Source organism: Chiloscyllium punctatum, chromosome 6 (assembly GCF_047496795.1).
Source record: "Chiloscyllium punctatum isolate Juve2018m chromosome 6, sChiPun1.3, whole genome shotgun sequence".
NCBI lineage: Eukaryota > Metazoa > Chordata > Chondrichthyes > Orectolobiformes > Hemiscylliidae > Chiloscyllium > Chiloscyllium punctatum.
In genome coordinates this window covers 26529543-26548114 of record NC_092744.1, presented here as the reverse complement: position 1 = coordinate 26548114, position 18572 = coordinate 26529543, and the positions used below count along the sequence as shown (strand labels likewise).

At 40.0% G+C, this 18572-nt stretch overlaps 1 protein-coding gene across 2 annotated transcripts in view; it reads left to right on the top strand.

Annotated features, from left to right (window-relative positions):
* Nucleotides 1-18572, top strand: part of LOC140478794 (PHD finger protein 13-like) — a 35430-nt gene that overhangs the window by 13056 nt on the left and 3802 nt on the right. For both annotated transcript variants that reach the window (XM_072572181.1, XM_072572180.1), the window contains exons 3-5: nt 3190-3282; nt 11971-12667; nt 17570-17620. In XM_072572181.1, coding sequence (XP_072428282.1) covers nt 3190-3282; nt 11971-12667; nt 17570-17620 — 841 coding nt within the window. The remainder of the gene's footprint in view (nt 1-3189; nt 3283-11970; nt 12668-17569; nt 17621-18572) is intronic.

Below are 18572 nucleotides of genomic sequence, written 5' to 3'. Positions count from 1 at the left end.
AGTCACCCTTGTTTCCAATTAATCGATTTACCTTCAGAGCTTGTTTGAGCTGGTGCACCTACCCCAAAGACAATAGTGTCTCAATACCTGAAAGTGGTGATTTTAGATGCTTATTTTGCCACACTTGGAAGGTGGTTGTATACAAAGTGTTTGTCACACTTCCCACAATACAATGTAACTACAAACATACTTGATTGGCTGGCTGTAGCTTGTGTTGGCACAACGTGGGTTTGCGAAATGTGTATAAATGTACTCTGAATGAGACTGGTACAGTCCAGACCACAAAAGTGCAAATAAATTGACTCTGGACCCTTTGAAGTCTCATTGCATAAAATCAAACATGGGCAAGGAAACTCCTGATTACCAGCACAAGTGAATACTTTTCAATATTGAAAAGTAATTGGAAAAAGGTGGCAAGGACAAAACATGTAACCTGGGTGGGGAGTTCAGTGTTCATTGTCAAAATAGTTTGTTAGTGGTATTACTGATTTGAGCTGGCTGAGTCCTGAGGACCTATCTGCTAGACTGGCTTTGCCACTGGCATTAATGGGGCCAACAATAGGGTGAAAATTTTATGGCAAAATTTTTGTCGTAATTTTCTTCAATTTTTCTGTGCAAGATGCATCTTGATAGTACCATGTGGATTGACTACTGCACAATCCTTGTGGGGATAAAGACCCACCTTCCAATTGAGCATACCATTTTTTTTGTGGTAATCCTTAGGATATTGATACTTCCAGGTTCAGTGTTAGTCATGCCATTGAATATCAAAGGGAGGTGGTTATTGCCCAGTACTTGCGTAACATGAATGTTTTTTTTGTCACTTCCATTGAGGGCTGTTGCAGGCTACAACAAGACATTGACAGGATGCAGAGCTGGACTGAAAAGTGGCAGATGGAGTTCAACCTGGATAAGTGCAAAGTGATTCATTTTGGAAGATCAAATTTAAATGCTGAATACAGGATTAAAGATCGGATTCTTGGAAGAGTGGAGGAACAGTGGGATCTTGGGGTCCATGTCCATAGATCCCTCAAAGTTACTAAGGAGGTGTATGGTGCTTTGGCTTTCATTAATAGGGGTTGAGTTTAAGGGCTGCGAGGTTTTGCTGCAGCTCTATAAAACTCTGGTTAGACCACACTTGGAATATTGTGTCCAGTTCTGGTTACCCTATTATAGGAAGGATGTAAATGCTTTAGAGAGGAAATTTACCAAGATGCTGTCTGGATTGGAAGGCTTGTCTAATGAAGAGAGGATGAGTGAGCTAGGGCTTTTCACACTGGAGAGAAAGGAAAGCAGTGACTTGATAGAGGTGTACAAGGTAATGAGAGGCATAGGTAGAGTAGATAGCCAGAGACTTTTCCCCAGGGCAAAAATGGCTGTCATGAGAGGTCATAATTTTAAAATGATTGGAGGAAAGTATAGGAGAGATGTCTGAGGGAGATTCTTTATGCAGAGGTTGGTGGCTGCGAGGTATGCACTTCCAGCAGTGGTAGAGTCAGAGACATTAGGGACATTTAAGCAACTGCTGGATAAGCACATGGACGGTAGTAAATTGAGGTCTGTGTCAGTTAGGTTGATCTTAGATGCACAACATCGTGGGCTGAAGGGCCTGTACTGTGCTATACTGTTCTATGTTCTTCCCAGCCTGGATATTTTCCAGGTCTTGCTACTTTTGGAAATCAGTATCTGAGGAATCATGAATAGTTCTGAATATTGTGCAATTGTTAGCAAACATCCTAAATCGCTTCTTCATTTCATGCCAGATCAAGGCAGATTGATTAAGATGCAGAGCAAGCAGGGTGGTAAAGAATGGTAGTACAAGTGACTGAATGGGCACCTTTGATAGGTCTTTCATAGGTGGTGATGCTTGGATCCCTTCTGTACTGGTCATGTCTTGTGTTTGATTTCAGCAATCAACTTTTGCTGGTAGTTGAAATGTAAGTTAGCTTATGAGCTATTGCATCAAGAATATTCCATTCAGCCCCTTAAACCAATGTTCTTCATTCATTCTTGGAATGTAGGTATCACTGGTTAGCCAGCAGTTATTGCCCATCCCAAATCTGAGTGCTGTTAAAGGTGAACTATGTTGCTGTATGTTTGGAGTTGCATGTTAGCAAGAGTGGGTAAGGATGGCTGGATTTCATCTTGAAAGCACATCCTGAGTCAGTGATGATTTGATGACAATTGACATTGGTTGTATGGTTGCAATTTAGGCTAGCATTCAATTCCAGGATTTTAAAATTTTCTGAACAATTTGTACAGAGGTGGTATTACACACACTTACAGTCTGTGCAACTTGAACCTGGCCCTTCTGATTCTGAGCAAGGGATACTGTCACTGCGCCACCATTTAATCTCAAATTTCACCAGTGACATGGTAGAATTTTAACCCATTTCTCTTCAGGCATTGGTGTGAGCCTCTGGATTACTAAACCACTGACATTACCACTATGTCACTATCTCCACTTTATCATTGTACATAATTGAGTTTCCTTATCTCTGGAAACTTTCTCCTGCATCTTTCCTTTATGTCTCATTCCTTCACATTATTAATAGATCTATTTTGAATGAAACTAGACAACGTACTCTTGTAAGGATGAACCAGTGCTTATTCTTTTTGAGCAGGTTTAACATCTCCTCTTCACTCTTGTACTCTGATATTAAGAAAATCTAGGATTTTATTACCTAGATCTAGATAAAGCCTAAAATCTAGGCTTTATTTACCACATTCTGAACTTTTCAATAGCTTACCTACATATATCTGTAAGCATAACTTGCATTTATCACCTCAAGGTTCATTATGGGCATAATCAGACAAAATGACACCAAATGTTAGGACAACGTAATTCAAATTTTAAGGAGGATCATATTGAGAGAACAAGAGAGAGAGACACACCGATTTAAGGAACACCTTAAGTTATAGGCATCGGTGCCTCTGGAATGATTTTTAACATCAAAATAAACAACACCTGAAAGAACAGATTGGAGGTTTGTGGGCCTGGAGAAAGTTTGAAATGAGGCAGTGGTGCTTTCATTTGTGTACACAAGCTAAAATCCAGGTGTACAGGGAACTGAATTTTCGGTATAGTGTGATCACTAAGTTTGACTCTTGATCCCAATAGATTTGATGCTCTACTGTTGAAATGGCTCCATACCAAGTTTATGAAAATTCTTTCTGTTTAATTTTTAGCCGCCAAAGAAGAGACAGAGAACAGTGGAGGACTTCAATCAATTCTGCACATTCGTGTTAGCATATGCAGGCTACATCCCATACCCAAAGGAGGTATGATTACTCGTCCTCTATTAATACAGGTCTTCTGTGGGTTTTCTGGGATTCAGTTACCTAGGTTGCTGGATAGCAATGCAGAGTTATTCCAACAGTGCAAGTTATATTTTGATACTAGGTGAGGTCTCCGTGAAGGCCCTGCCTTTTCAAACTTGCCTTTTGACTGAGATGTAGTGATTCTCAGCTTAAGCTCACCACCAGTCATCTCTGTCTTGAGCGAGCAGCCTATGGTGACTTTCATTCATTAACTTTGCTAGTCATCTTTTGTCAAGTTGTTAGGTGGGATCTTCATTTCCTGATGGAGAAATAGAAGTAATTGGAACATGTAAAGCGAAAGGCGATGGGAGGGCCAAGGGCACATGTTCTTGAATTCGTGGCAAATTTGTGACTGAGTAAACTCTTGTTTCTGAGCATTTAGAAAATACGTTGGCTTTGTTGAGTTTTTAACCCCACATACTGGGCACTGCCATGGCAAGTGCTCAGGGCAGATTTCCTGGAATGACAACAGATTACGAGCCTCAGTCATATGGAACTCCTGTGAATATTGAACTTAAAGCAGAGAAGTTTAAAGGGAGATTTAATAGAGGCTTTAACATTTTGTCATGAAGGGTTTTTGTACAAAAAAATGAGAAATTAGCAAGAGGAGTGGTAGCAAAGGGTGTTCATTTAAGATGATCGTCAAAAGAACCAAACAGATTAGGCTGATTTTTTTTTTTTGTGCATCAGATTTTTGTGATCTTATCAGCACTGCTGGAAAGGATCAAGTGGAGGCTGACTTAGTAGCTTTGCAAAGGAAATAAGTTAAATATTTGAAGAGGCAAATTTTCAGGGCTATAAGGAAATGACAGGAGGTGTGGTACTTATTGGATAGCTGTTTGGGTTGAATGATCTTTGGCAAGGTTCTGTTCTACAGAATGGTAAGACATTGAGGAAAGAGATCTTTCTGAGATTGGTACAGCTGGGAAAAGGAAAAAGTTAAAAGTCAGGGCAGGCAAGAACAAAGCAGAGAATGCGATAGGTGTGATAAATTAAACTGCATTTATTTCAACACAAGAGGCCTAGCAGGGAAAGCAGATGAACTCAGGACATGATTAGGAACATGGGACTCGGATATCATGGCAGTTACAGAGACGTGGCTCAGGGATGGACAGGATACAAATGTTACAGGAAGGATAGAAGCAGGGCTGGAGGAGACAACGAGGACGAGGAGTGGCATTTTTGATAAGGGATAATATTACGCTGGTATTTAAGGGTATATATTCCTGGAAATACATCCAGGAAAGTTATTGGGATGGAATTGAGAAATAAGAAAGGGATAATCATCACATAGGGTTGTACAGCTGAGTCCACAACAGTCAACAGGAAGTTGAGAGAAGCAAATTTGTGAGGAGATCTGTTATCTGTAAGAATAAAGTGGTTATGATAAGGGATTTTAACATAGGCTGGGACTGCCATAGTGTTAAGGGTCCAGATGGAGAGGAATTTGTTAAATGTGTACAAGAACATTTTCTGAGTCAGTATGTGGATGTACCTACTAGAGAAGGTGCAAAACTTGACTTACTCTTGGGAAATAAGGCAGGACAAGTGACTGAGGTGTCAGTGGGGGCAGCAATTTGGAACAAGTGACCATAATTCTATTAGTTTTAAAATAGTGATTGAAAGGAATAGACTGGATCTAAAAGTTATAGTTCTAAATTGGAGGCAGGCCAATTTTGATGGTATCAGGCAAGAACTTTCAAAAGCTGATTGGGAGCGGATGTTCGCAGGTAAAAGGACAACTGGAAAATGGGAAGCCATCACAAATGAGATAACAAGAGTCCAGAGACAGTTTATTCCTGTTAGGGTGAAAGGAAAGGTCGATACATATAGGGAATGTGGGATGCATCAAGAAATTGAGGTTTTGGTCAAGAAAAGGAAGCATATCTCAGAAATAGACAGCAAAGATCATGTGAATCCTTAGAGTATAAAGGCAGTAGGAGTATACTAAGAGGGAAATCAGGAGGGCAAAAAGGGGACATTAGATAGCTTTGGCAAATCGGGTTAAGAAAAATCCCAAAGGATTTTGTAAGTTCATTAAGGGCAAAAGGGTAACAAGGGAGAGAATAGGGCCCCTCAAAGATCAGCAAGGTGGCCTTTGTGTGGAGCCACAGAGATGGGAGAGATACTAAACAAATATTTTGCATCAGTGTTTACTGTGGAGAAGGACATGGATAATATAGAATGTGGAGAAATAGATGGTGACATCTTGAAAAATGTTCATATTATAGAGGAGGTGGTGCTGGATGTCTTCAAACACATAAACATGGATACATCCCCTGAACCTGATTGGATATACCCTACAACTCTGTGGGAAGCCAGGGAAGTGTTTGCTGGCCACCTTACTAAGATATTTGTATCATCGATAGTAACAAGTGAGGTGCAGGAAGACTAGAAGTTGGCTAACATGATTCCACTATTTAGGAAAGGTGGTATGGAAAAACCAGGGAACTGTAGATCGGTGAGCCTGACATTGGTGCTGGGCAAGTTGTTGGAGGAAATCCTGAGGGACTGAATTTACATGTATTTGGAAAGGCAAGGACTGTTCAGGGATAGTCAACACATTTTTGTGCATGGGAAATCATGTCTCTTGATTGATTGAGTTTTTGTTTGAAAAGGTAATGAAGAGGATTGATGAGGGCAGAGCAATGGATCTGATCTATATTGACTTCAGTAAGGTATTTGAAAAGGTTCCTCATGATAAACTGGTTAGCAAGTTTAGATTACATGGAACATCGGGAGAACTAGCCAATTAGCTGAGAGTGGGTTTCCTCCCACAGCCCAAAAATGTGCAGGTTAGGTGAATTGGCCAAGCTAAATTGCCTGTAGTGCTAGGTGAAGGGGTAAATGTAGGGCATTGGGTCAGGGTGGGTTGCTCTTCAGAGGGTCGGTGTGAACTTGTTGGGCTGAAGGGCCTGTTTCCACACTGCAAGTAAACTAATCTAATCTAAAAAGTGGTAGATGAGTTTAATTTAGGTAAATGTGAGGTGTTGCATTTTGGAAAGGCAAATCAGGGCATGACTTATACACTTAGTGATGAGGACCTGGGGAATGTTGCTGGACAAAGAGACCTTGGAGTGCAACTTCATAGTTCCTTGACAGTGGATTAGCAGGTAGATTGAATAGTGAAGAAGGCATTTGGAATGCTTTCCTTGATTTAGTGAGAGAATTGAGTAAAGGAGTTGGGAGGTCATGTTGCAGCTGAACAGGACATTGGTTAGACCATTTTTGGAATATTGTTTGCAATTCCGGTCTCCCTCCTATTGGAAGGATGTGAGAACTGAAAGGGTTCAGAAAAGATTTACAGGGTGTTGCCAGGGTTGGACAGTTTAAACTACAGGGAGAGATTGTATAGGCTGGGACTGTTTTTCCCTGGAGCGTTGGAGGCTGCAGGGTGACCTTTATAGAGGTTTATAAAATCATGAGGTCATGGATAGGGTAAATAGACAAGGTCTTTTCCCTGGGATGGGGAAATCCAGAACTAGAGGGCATAGGTTTAGGCTATGAGAGAAAAGATTTAAAAGGGACTGCAGAGGGTAGTGCATGTGTGGAATGAACTGCCAGAGGAACTGGTGGCAGCTGGTATAATGACAAAATTTAAAAGGTATTTGGATGGATATGTGAATAGAAAGGGTTTTGAGGGATATGGGCTAAATGCTGACAAATGGGATTAATTTAGGCTATCTGGTTGGCATGGTTGAAGTGGACCAAGGAGTCTGTTTCCATGCTGTACATCTCTCTGACTGTAAGGGTGACAATGTATGGAATGGGCTCATGCAGGACAGACGAAGCAAAAGTAGAGACCACAAAAATGAAGTGGATATAATGTAGGGACTGTATTTGTTTTGCCCACATCTGAGTGGCAAGGTGCAGTTCAGAACTTGAGCACATGATTTCAACCTGTACCTTATTGCAGGACTGATGAAGTGCCTTACTGCAGGTGCTGTGGCATTTTGGATGTAAATTTTCTTCTGAAGTCCTGTTTAACATCTTTTGTGGGTCAAAAGATAAAGTGGCACACGTTCAAGGAGAAGAGTCTTGTGTTCTGGCCAATATTTCTCCCTCAGTCATTCTAACAAAAAAACAGATGAACTGGTCATAGTTTAATTGCTGTTTTGGGATACTGAGATGAGAAATTTATTAAGCCAGAGGATGGTTAGTATGTGGAACTCATTGCCACAGAAGGCTGTGGAGGTGCAGTCATTGAGTGTATTTAGGATAGGGATAGGTAGGTAAGGCCATCTGAGATTACAGGGAGAAAGCAGTAGAATGGACTTGAGAAATATATCAGCCATGATCAAATGGTGTAGCAGATGTGATGGACCGAATGGCCTAATTCTGCTGCTCTGTCTATTGGGATCCTAGGATGCCCAGTTTAACTACATTTGCCCACAAACCAACAGATAAGCTTCAAACTCATATGAAGTTATGTGCTTAAATCATACACAATAGAACTAGCTTATTATCTTGCACAAACATGGCTTGCTGTGTGTTGGAATCTACAGATATCCAAATATTGCTGGTTTGGGTTTTTGAGCATCTCCAGACTGTTAGAAAGTATGTGCATTAACTTGGAGCAGGGTGTTTTGATTCTGGAGGAACCTCAACATGAGTAAATATTTTTGGCAGTGGTGTAGGGAAGTAAAGTACGTTGTATTAAAAGCAGTGTCTATGTCTGCTATTTGGAGTGGGTGTGATGCGCATTGTTGTTAATTGTACATTTAAATGTATGTGGGTGGTGGGTAATACAGGATAATAAGAATATAATACTTGTATTCTTATACAGGAAGATGAAAAATATTTTATTCAATTGCTCAATGAAAATTTGAGACTGCCATTTTGAAACTTCCATTGTATCTAGAGTCTGTAGGAGGGGTAGGCATGAAGAGTTCCAGACTTCACAACACTGTATGGAAAGGTTGGCCCCTGTTTATTAGCTTTCAAGTTAACTTAGTTCAATTTAATTTAGGGAGTCCCTTGTTCTGGACTTCCCCGCAGAGGGAAATAGTGTAGCTACTCCAATTAGTATATGAAGTACCTCAATCAGATCATGCTCCTCTCTGAACCTTGTAAATTTGAGCAAGTATTGGAAAAGTTATGCGACTTTAACCCTTTAAAATTCCTGAATAATTCTGATGCATCTGTGCTGCATTCTCCAATTGTTTTTTGTAACAAAAAAGAATTGCAGATGCTAAATATATGAAATAAAGGCTCAAGTTGCTGGATATACTCAGCCAGACATCTGTGGAGAGAAAAGCAAAGTTAATGTTTCAGATCAAAAGTCTAAGAACTAGAGAGCCACACCCCAAACATAGTTATTTCCAATAGGGTCTGACTGCAGCAAATATAGAGGCATGTTAACAGAAAAAAGAACTTCTATTCTGAGATTTTGCTGTGTCTTGCATTAGGTTTGTCATGAGATTGAAGTTCTGGCCAGACTAGACCTGCTCATTAATTCAGTACATCTTATGACAATAACTAGCTTGCATGTTTAGCTCTGCCATTGCTCAGGCAAAGGTTTGTAAAGACAGCTAGCATTATTGTTAAGTTAGAATATTGTAGTCACATTGTAATGTCCAGACATGCAGCATTCATCTTAGACTGCCAACACAATGACCAACTGAGCTTACTCTTTCTCTTTCCTGTTTTCAGAAAGATTGACACAGCAAACCCAGTGCAAACTTGTTACCATCATCAACTCCCTCATGTTTTAAGTGCATGCGTGGGGTTGTTCCAAGCAGGATCATTATGGTCTGTTCCAGGATTATATTGTAACTCTCATTCTGGTTGATTGCATTAGATTAACAAAGTCACTGGAACATTGCACTATGGTTAGCTCTTAATGAGTAAATCATTTCATATCATTTCAGTGCAGTGCTACAGAATCAATTCCTTGTTCCTGAAGCAGTGAGGGAAAGATTAGAATGTAACATTTTATGAAGTTTGAATTGGGGTAGGATGCAGTGAAACTGTGGACCCAAGTGCAGATACTACTGAGCTAACCTGAAAGTTTGGAAAGGTTTTGAAGATGAAATGGTTGGTGTGACTGCGTGGCTATGGATGTAGATGTTGACAGTAGGAAAGGTAGATGTTGGCTGCATGTAGCAGCACCCTAAACAGTTCTGCATGAGGTTCAAATGACTGAACAGCAAACAAATATGTCACGGTTCCTGGTTTGGGGTTTAATCAACTAGTAGTTAAGGGATCTGTAGTTAGGATAATTTCGTCCAAACCAGTGACTCCAAATGTTGCAAGCAAGAGGAAACTGCACTAGATCCTGTGTTCAGAGAAATAAGTTAAAAGTACAAACATACGAACAAGAGTGGGCCAATCAGCCCTTCAAGTCTGCTCCACTATTCAATAAGATCATGACTAATCTGATCCACTCTACAATCTTGCATATCTCTGATTAATCTTTTGTGCCCTTGGTAATAAGAATCTATCTACCTCTGCCTTAACAATACTATAAGATTCTGCATTACTGCCTTTTGGGGAAAGAAATTCCAAAGTCACTCAACCCTCAGAGAAATATTATTTCCTCATCTGTCTTAATTGGGCAAACCCTTATTTTTAAATAGATTCTCCCAAAAGAGGAAGTACCCTTTCCACATCCAGTCAGTCAAAACCCCTCAGGATCTTGTGTTTCAATGACCTCATCTCTGACTCTTCGAACTCCAGAGGAAATTCGCCTAGCCTATCTAGCATAGTCTCTTAGGCAATCCACTTATTGCAGTTAATGGTCTAGTAAAACTTCTCTGTACTGCTTCCAGTGCATTAATGTTCTTCCATAAGTAGTGGTTGGTCTAATGATGATCAAGAAGCCGTTGTCAATTGTCAGAAAAACCATCTGGCTCACTAATGTCCTTAAGGAAGGTAACTGCCATTCTTACCTGGTCTAGTCTACTCGTGACTCCACATTTGTTACAATGTGGCTGAAACTTAACTGTCTCTGGGGATGGGAAATAAATACTGGTCTAACCAGAGAAGCTGACATCCCATGACTAAATTATTTTAAAAGTTGGTACAGTAATATGCTGGTTTAGGGAATTATCCGAAAAATTCAATAAATTCCTCATCTAGACTACTTCTTTTCTAATTTTTCCAGTCTATACCTCACATTAATTGCTGTCTCCATTTGAGGTGATTCAGCTCAGAGTCTTTCTTCCTTACTATAGTCCTGTCTTACTATATGTTTACCATTGGAGTCTGTACACAGCTCTCACAAGTGACCTCTTGCCTTTGTTATTCAGATCTCTACCCAGACTGCTGCCATGTTCTAGTTTTCTGAGCTACTCCACCTTCCATAGCTTCCTGTCCTTCTAAATGCCACATACTCCTCCATATTCAGGTTACAAACTAGGTCACTCTGCTGCCACATCTGAATAGCAGCCATTTAAAAGTTTTACATTTTCTCCTTTTATTTATTTTGTAACAAGTCTTATCTGCTGATATTTTTGACTTTATAACAGAAACAGGCCCAATGCTGGTGTACATGCTCTACAGAAGTTTCCTCCTTTCCCACTTTATTACATTTGCAAGCTATTTAATTTTGTATTCTGTTCTTTCTTATGGGCTTAACTAGATTTGTCTTCAATATATTAATGCTGTTCACCAAGACTACTTTCCATGGTAGCAAGTTCCACATTTTCACCACTCGATAGATTAAAACGATTCTTCCAAATTCCCTATGGGATTTATTAGTGACTATGTTGTACTTATGACCCCTAGTTTTGGTTTCTCCACATATTCTGTATGTCTGCCATATCAAATTTTTCATAACTTCAAAGATTTCTCTCCTGCCATTCCTTCACGTTTTCTTTTCTAGAAAAAGGAATCCCGGGCTTCACAATTGTCATTTCTCCGTTATGGATTCAAGAATAGATTAGTGAGCCAGGACTCCAGCCACAATGTGCAAGCAAGGTCACCCTTTTCACAGCTTCCCTGATTACTAATTTTGTGCTAAATTAGACTGTCTTTCATGTCCTGTGGACCGTAAAGGTCACGACTTCGAGGACACATCAATCTGTCGTCCCTCAAGGAGTGTAGTATCCACTTGTGGAAGTTGATGGTCTGGTTTAAGAAAGAAATCTCTGAAATATGGCAGCTTTTACTTCCAGCTATTTTTGTAGGTAACTGTCCAATGGATTATTAAATTTTCCAGACCTCTTATGCCATTTCAAGATGGTGCATAATGTGGAATAATGTACACCCCATCAAAGAAGGGACACATCTCTGCACGGTCTGTTGATGATTGACCTTTGGAATTAAGGCTTTCTGACCAAATGGTGAATTGACATTTTTGAGATTACACCATAATTTCACGTAGTGATAAACTGCAATTTATATATGTATATGCATGCAAATCCATGAAATCAGAATTCAGATTTGACATTCAGAATAGCAAATCAAAAAACATCACACTTAGGAAGTGTCTTTCTATTTGAAGGGCAGTCACTAGTGTTAGCATGTGTGGTGTGTAGTTGACGTGTTGCATGTAGCTAGCATTCATCCTTGATATAATATACCATTATGCTGAAAACCTCCTTAAAAATAACCAGTGAGGAAACCTTGAAATGGAAATATTTTTCTCTTCTTGACTTTTCTCTTATGCTTAAAAAGTTTTTTTGTTATTTCCTTCTTCCTTCACAGCATGACCCTTGGATCCATGCAAGTCTGAGTCCTCGGAACAGCACTGGGAGCACGCTGGACAGTGATAGCTGGGAGTCTTCCCGCTCTTCTGACTCCCACGTTCTACACTATGGCAAAAAAATAAAATGCATGGTAGACAAAGAAGTGATGAAGCGGGGGAAGTCTGACAGCCTGTTGCTGGAGCGGCCAAATTTCACCAATACCTTGTTCGAGAGTCCAGAGAAAACAAAATCGGAGAAAGTGAAGAAGAAGAAGATTTCTTTGAAGAAATTGAGTCTTGATGGGGTGAGGAAGAAGAAGAGTTCTGAAAGTGTGAAGAGGATCAATTTGGAAAATGGTAGGAAGACCATGTCCCAGCCACTAGCTGAGATCACTAGACCAATAGAGGTCCGACAGATGATTGAAAAGGTGCCACAGAGTGAGACTGAGTCAGAGGAGGAGACACTTAATAAATCTCATGAAACTAAAGACATCAGCAAACAGACTTTGCTGCTGGAAGAGTTTGAAAGAGAGGCTGCAGATGCAGAAAGATCTTTGGTCATTGAGCAGTTCAAAGGACTGCAGGAAGATCAGGAAGAAAAGCACGAAGCAAGTGAAAAGAAGGAAGAACGGAAGGAAGGGGAAAATGAGAAGCAAGTGGAGAAGTGCAGCGAAGATCTGGAAGCAAGTGTAACAGATGAAATCACAGTGGGCTCAGGTAAGTTTATTAAGGAAATGTTAATGTGAATTTTCAAGAAATATAGTCGAGCTCCAGGCAGCTTCAGCATAAGACAATACAATCCTAGCAAAAGAATCATAAAAGGAGAAGTCTTCCAACAGTTTTCTCTTGAGTTCAGATATCTAAAATATCAGTGATTCTATTAATGTCATTTTTAAATAAATTGAAAACCAATATAAGGAGATACTGAAGAAACGAGAGTTGCTTTCCTTGAATCTCAATCTCCCCATAACCCCCTCTGCTTAAGTAGGTCAAAATCAATGTCATTTTGATATAGCAAATAAAGGAGACATTGTTTGTACTGACAGGAGCATCACTGACCTGAAGGAAAATATTTAAGGTAAGGGGCAAAAGAAGCAGAGGTAAGATGAAAACTTCTTACTCTGAATGGCCTATGATGCATTTAGTGAGTGATGCAGACATCTTGACATTGTATAAGTTCCCCCTGTTCTGTTTACTGAGGATTGTGCGGCAGCTCCTTTCCCTTTCTTTCATTTACTTTCACTCCAGGACTGTTAAAATGGTCAATTATTTTTTTTTTTGCCTCCTCTTAACACTCTGGCACAAGCCTCCCTGTCTTTTCCCGACTCACTGAAATAGTGTGTACCTCTATGACTTATTCTTGGATTTGTGAATATCAATGAATGATTCCTGCATTTTGAAAAGGTGAAGCTAAATTCTCTCCTTGAACTATAGTGATCCAAGTCATAAATGTGTGCTCACAGTGCTACGTGTATGGGTACTATGTGGTTAATTTTTATGGGGGTTATGGTCAATTGCAAACAGATGCCTTACTAACCAGCAACCAATATCTATGCTACTGCATCTCCATCTTGCACAGGGACCCTCAATGCCTATTTTCTGCTCACTGCCCTCCACCACCGCTCATGGCACTGTACAGTGAGGGTGGAGACAGGTGAGCGAAATGGAGCAAGTGAAGGGTCCGAAACAGTTAATGATGCAGTCAATAGGGCACTAGGATATTGGGAGTGGGACAATAAGCATGTCAGAAAACATATCACCATTCCTTTTGGTGTCACTGGAAAAATCAGTCCTTTCTTATTGCTCAATATAAAATAGCTTATTCTTTACTTGCTATCTCAGTATACTGTTCTGGAAAACCATCTGGCACGCTTTCAATGGATTCATCCATTACAGCATTTGAGCTAGCTCAGTTTACCTAAATCTGTATATAGATTGAAGTCCTTCATGATTACTGTGTTCCCATTTTTTCTGATTTATACTCTATCCTACATGGTTACTATTGTTTGTGACCTATAAACAACTCAGCAATGTTTGCTGCCCTTGATATTTTTAGCTCCACCCAAAACTGAATCTTCATCTTGATCTTTGATTTTTTTTTAATACAGTACTAATCTCATTCTTTATTAATAGCATTATGCCACCATATTTTCCTGTTTGTCAATCTTACCTGAATGTCAAATGTCAGTTCCCAAGCCTTAGTCACTCTGCAGCCGTGACTCCATAATGGCAAAATACTAATTCATCAACCTTGTTGCAAATGTTGTGTTCTTTTTAAAATTATTTTTGCAGCCTGTAGCTTTGTCTGACTTTGTTTCCTGTTTCCCTCTGGTACTTTGCTCTCTTATGTTGGCTTTGATGCAAGTTTGCCTTCAACTGGGTATTCTGACCAGATGTGACAAATCTTATAAAAACTTTTGTAACAGGAGAGATGTTGTGGAGATATGGATATCATTGGTATTGAAGAATCCAACTGACACTTTGTACTTAAGTTAGTTGTACTAACATTAAATTCTTCAGGCACATGAGTGGGTTAATGGTAAACTAATATTTAACAACAGAGGAGCATGCTTCAAATGATCGGAGGTAAAATGAAATGAGATTTTTATATCATCACCGGCATATGCTATAATAGTGATGATATGATGAACATGTCTCTTAAAAATATACTGACCGTAAGATGTAATACTACTAACTTTGCTCTTTAATTTACCACATCTTCCCTCACATGATCCCTCGCCCCTTACTATTTAATTTATAGCCTTCTCAACTGCCCTAGCTACAAAGCTCATCAGAGTACTAATCCCAGCATGGTCATGAAAAGACTCTCCCAATCGCTACAGCTCTGACTTACGCACCCCACTTCCCCTCCACCTCTTCCCCCCCCCCCCCCCCCCCCCCCTCCAGTCTGGTCTCACTCTCTCTTCCTGCCTTACTCAGGAGACATCTTATCAACCTTGATCTTCATTATCACAATTTAAAAATTTCTGTTATAGCTTTAATTGTAATTTCCCTACCTGTCATTTGCTGTGGTTCAGATAATGATCTGGAGATTCTTACCTTTTTTTGAAATAATGCTTTTTAAACTTGGCTCCTAACTGCACAAGCTGTTCAACCAGATCCTCTTTCACAATCTTATTTATGTCCTTAATATATATTTCTGGACTGTAACAACTGGACTTTTCCCATTCCTCAACACATTCCTCCTTTTGTCCAGAGCAGATGCTTTAAAGCCTAGTACTGGGCATGCAATACAGCTTTTTGAACTCTGTTTCTGCTGCACTAAGAGGTATCTAATTATCGTATCTACGAATTATGTTGCTCCCACTAGTTTTATTGACTCCCCCACTTTTACGTGGTTTCCTGCACTGTGGTGCCATGGTAACTTCACTCATTCATCTTTTGCATCATGTTCTTCCACACAGGCTGTATCAACCCTGTACCTGTTGGAAAATTGCAAGGGCTGAGGCTCCCCAAACGTTGGGAGTGTTCTTCACTGACATACCTGTCTTTCACATCCTGAAATGTGAACCAAAGAAGGTGACTCTATCCCCTCTAAGGAAAAAAAAATCTACGTAATTTGTTCACCCCTCTCTGTTGTAGTCTTGGCCTCTGACTCAATGATACTGAGTCAATGTTCCTCCAGCCATATACATGTAATGCAGATGTGGTTGCATTGGATCATGCATGTTTCTGAACACTCACATTCTATAGTCACCACACATTACTTGGTTGGCCGTATTTATAGCATTTAATAAGTCAATAACTTTCACTAATTAAATGTTAATGAACGTTCCTGGTCCTGCCTGTGCTTATATTTGTCAAAGTGAATGCTTAAAATTCACTGACTAGAGGGAACACTCAACAGCAAATCTTTACTACTACTAGCAGTAAGCTCTACTTACTGCTAATAAGACATAGCAATTTCTAAAGTTGCCTGCAATATGAAAGGAAGATGAATCCGATAAATATTTGCCAAATTTCTAAAGATGTCATACTCTGAATTTTCTAAGACCTTGGGTGTACCTGGGAGCCATTGATTGGATTGCAGTGGGTCAGTTCAGATCGGTTCTCTGTCCCCTACCAACCCACTCCAAGAATGAATTATCTTGCTTTAAAAAGCACAAATTTCTCACCATCCATCATGTGTGCACTCTGGCAAGTGTGCAAGGATGGCCAATTGATAATGAAGGATGAGTTATTTGTTAACCACACTATATTATAGTTTCAAACTATTGAACCATTGCTCATACTGTGTATTTTATTTCCTACTATTTGAAGGATGTCAGTGAGTTAGAATTGATCTTGAACAGTGGAGTGGAATGGGAAATAACACATAGCTCATTCCTCTTACACTCTGCCCAACTGGTTCTGATCCCTCATCCAAGTGGCCAGTTTTTTTCTAATTCTGACAACTTATGCAGTGAATGTAATCAAGCTGGAGCCTTGGCATGCTCACTGGATCATAGACAAAAGCAAAGGGCATTTTTTATTTAACTGACCCTGTCCCTCCAACCCCAAAAAGAACACTTTGCCCCACTTTTTGATGAGTGATTAAACAAGTTGGATAAAATATCACATGAAACAAACAGAATGCTGGAAAAACACAAGTCTGCCAAAATCTCTAGGGACAGTGGCAGATTTAATGTTTTGAGTCTAATATGTCTTCAGAATTTCTCTTTCTGTCTATGCTGCCAGACGTACTGAGTTTCTCCAAAACTTTGTTTCAGATTTCCAGCATTGGTTGTATTTCTGTTTCATTTGGTAGATCTCTATATGCTACTTTTCAGACAAACACACGGAATCAGTGTGGATTTCACCAAAGTCCCCCGTACCCCGCCCCCCACAACCCCAGATCCAACCTTCCAACTTTGCATCACCCTCTAGAACTGACCTACCTATCCATCTTTCTTCCCACCTATCCACTCCATCCTCCTCACCAACCTATCGCTATCACCCCCTCCCCGACCTTCATCTATCTATTGCATTCCCAGCTACCTTCCTCTGACCCATCCCATTTATCTCTGTCCCCTTGCCCCCCTTCCCCCAATTCCTGATTAAGAACTTATGCTTGAAATGTTGACTCTGCTGCTCCTCTGCTGCCTGACCAGCTGTGCTTTTCCAGCACCACACTCTTCGAAGCAGAGAGTTATTCCCATTGTGTCAAACAATAGTTATCTCTAGCTCAACATCTTTCCTTTCAAAAAAAAATTGGTCAATATTATATTGCAATTTTTGGGAACATGCAAATTAGCTGTACACAAGTGAGGGCTTGGTGTTGTTCTTGGATATGTGATTTGAAGAATGCAAACCTGCTTTACTCTCCAAAATAAGTGTCTGTTCATTACTAACACTTGGTCCCAATGTGGTCGATGGTGAGCTCAGTGCTTCTGGAACAAGAATTCCTCCATTTCGAGACAGATTGAAAACGTTTGTTGGGAAAGGGGAATCAGGAATATAGGATCAAATTGTAAGGATGGAACGAAGTTGAGATCTGATTTGAATAGAAGAAGGGCTGAATGGGTACTTCCTTTTCTGCAAAGTTTGGAAATTTTCTTCATTTGAAGCAAGTGTCCTCCAGAGTGAGATGACTAATTTGATGTCTCATTTATCTTGCAGGTCCTCCACCTAACACAGACATAGTCACCACAGAAAACCTCAAGATTGAAGGTAAACTTACTAATGGACCTTCTGATAATGAGACTAGATAGACCATATTTCTTTCTCTCTTACCAATACTACAATGATTGCTTTTCAGTTCTATTCCATCATTCTTTCTAAGCTTTCAATGCTCTTCTCATTCATTCTTCACACTGTATCCTAGCCCTTAAGGTTTTGTTTTTGGTATCTTGTGAAAGTTTGAACTCTTCCCCTTCAGCTTTAAAGAACCCAAATAATATGTTGAATAACTTCATCCCTTCTCTTTACCTGTACTCTATTTGAACCTTGGCATTGTAGTGTGACTCTTCCCTTGGCTTTGTCAGCTTCTTTGGAGAACTTGCTTGCACTGCATACTCCAATGGTTTCCATTACTGGAGGAATCCTGTATGCCTGAGGCCATTTGTCACTTCTCTTACCCCCCAACATCACCCCAACCCCTAGCCTGTAGCCACTGACCTATACGGGCTTCTGATGAATATACAATTTTAAACTTCTGACCTTTATTTATTCGTGAAACATTTGGTGTCTCTAACGCCATGCTTCCTTATCTCAGCAAGCTCCTCCAGTGATACCACCCCCTGATCCATCTCCGTGCTTTTCTAGATTTTCATATTTACCGATCCTCAAAACCATCACTGCACTATTATCGGCTATGCCTTCAGTTGCTTGGGCCCTGATATCTTAAGGTATTGCTAGAGACAAGGAATTAATAGATAGAAAGTTGTGCAAAGCTTGGTCAGAGCATTCTAGGAATATGAGATACAGTTCTGGTTATTTTATATTAAGAATATAGGATCACTGAAAATATGCAAAGAAGACTTGCATGAAAACACCAGAATGCACCAATATTTTCTCAATGCGATAAATGCCATCCTTGTTGATGAAGCTCACATCCAAAGAAATAAGATCTACATTATTCTCCAGATTTATGAACCTCCAGATTTAAAGGGTAGATGCAGGT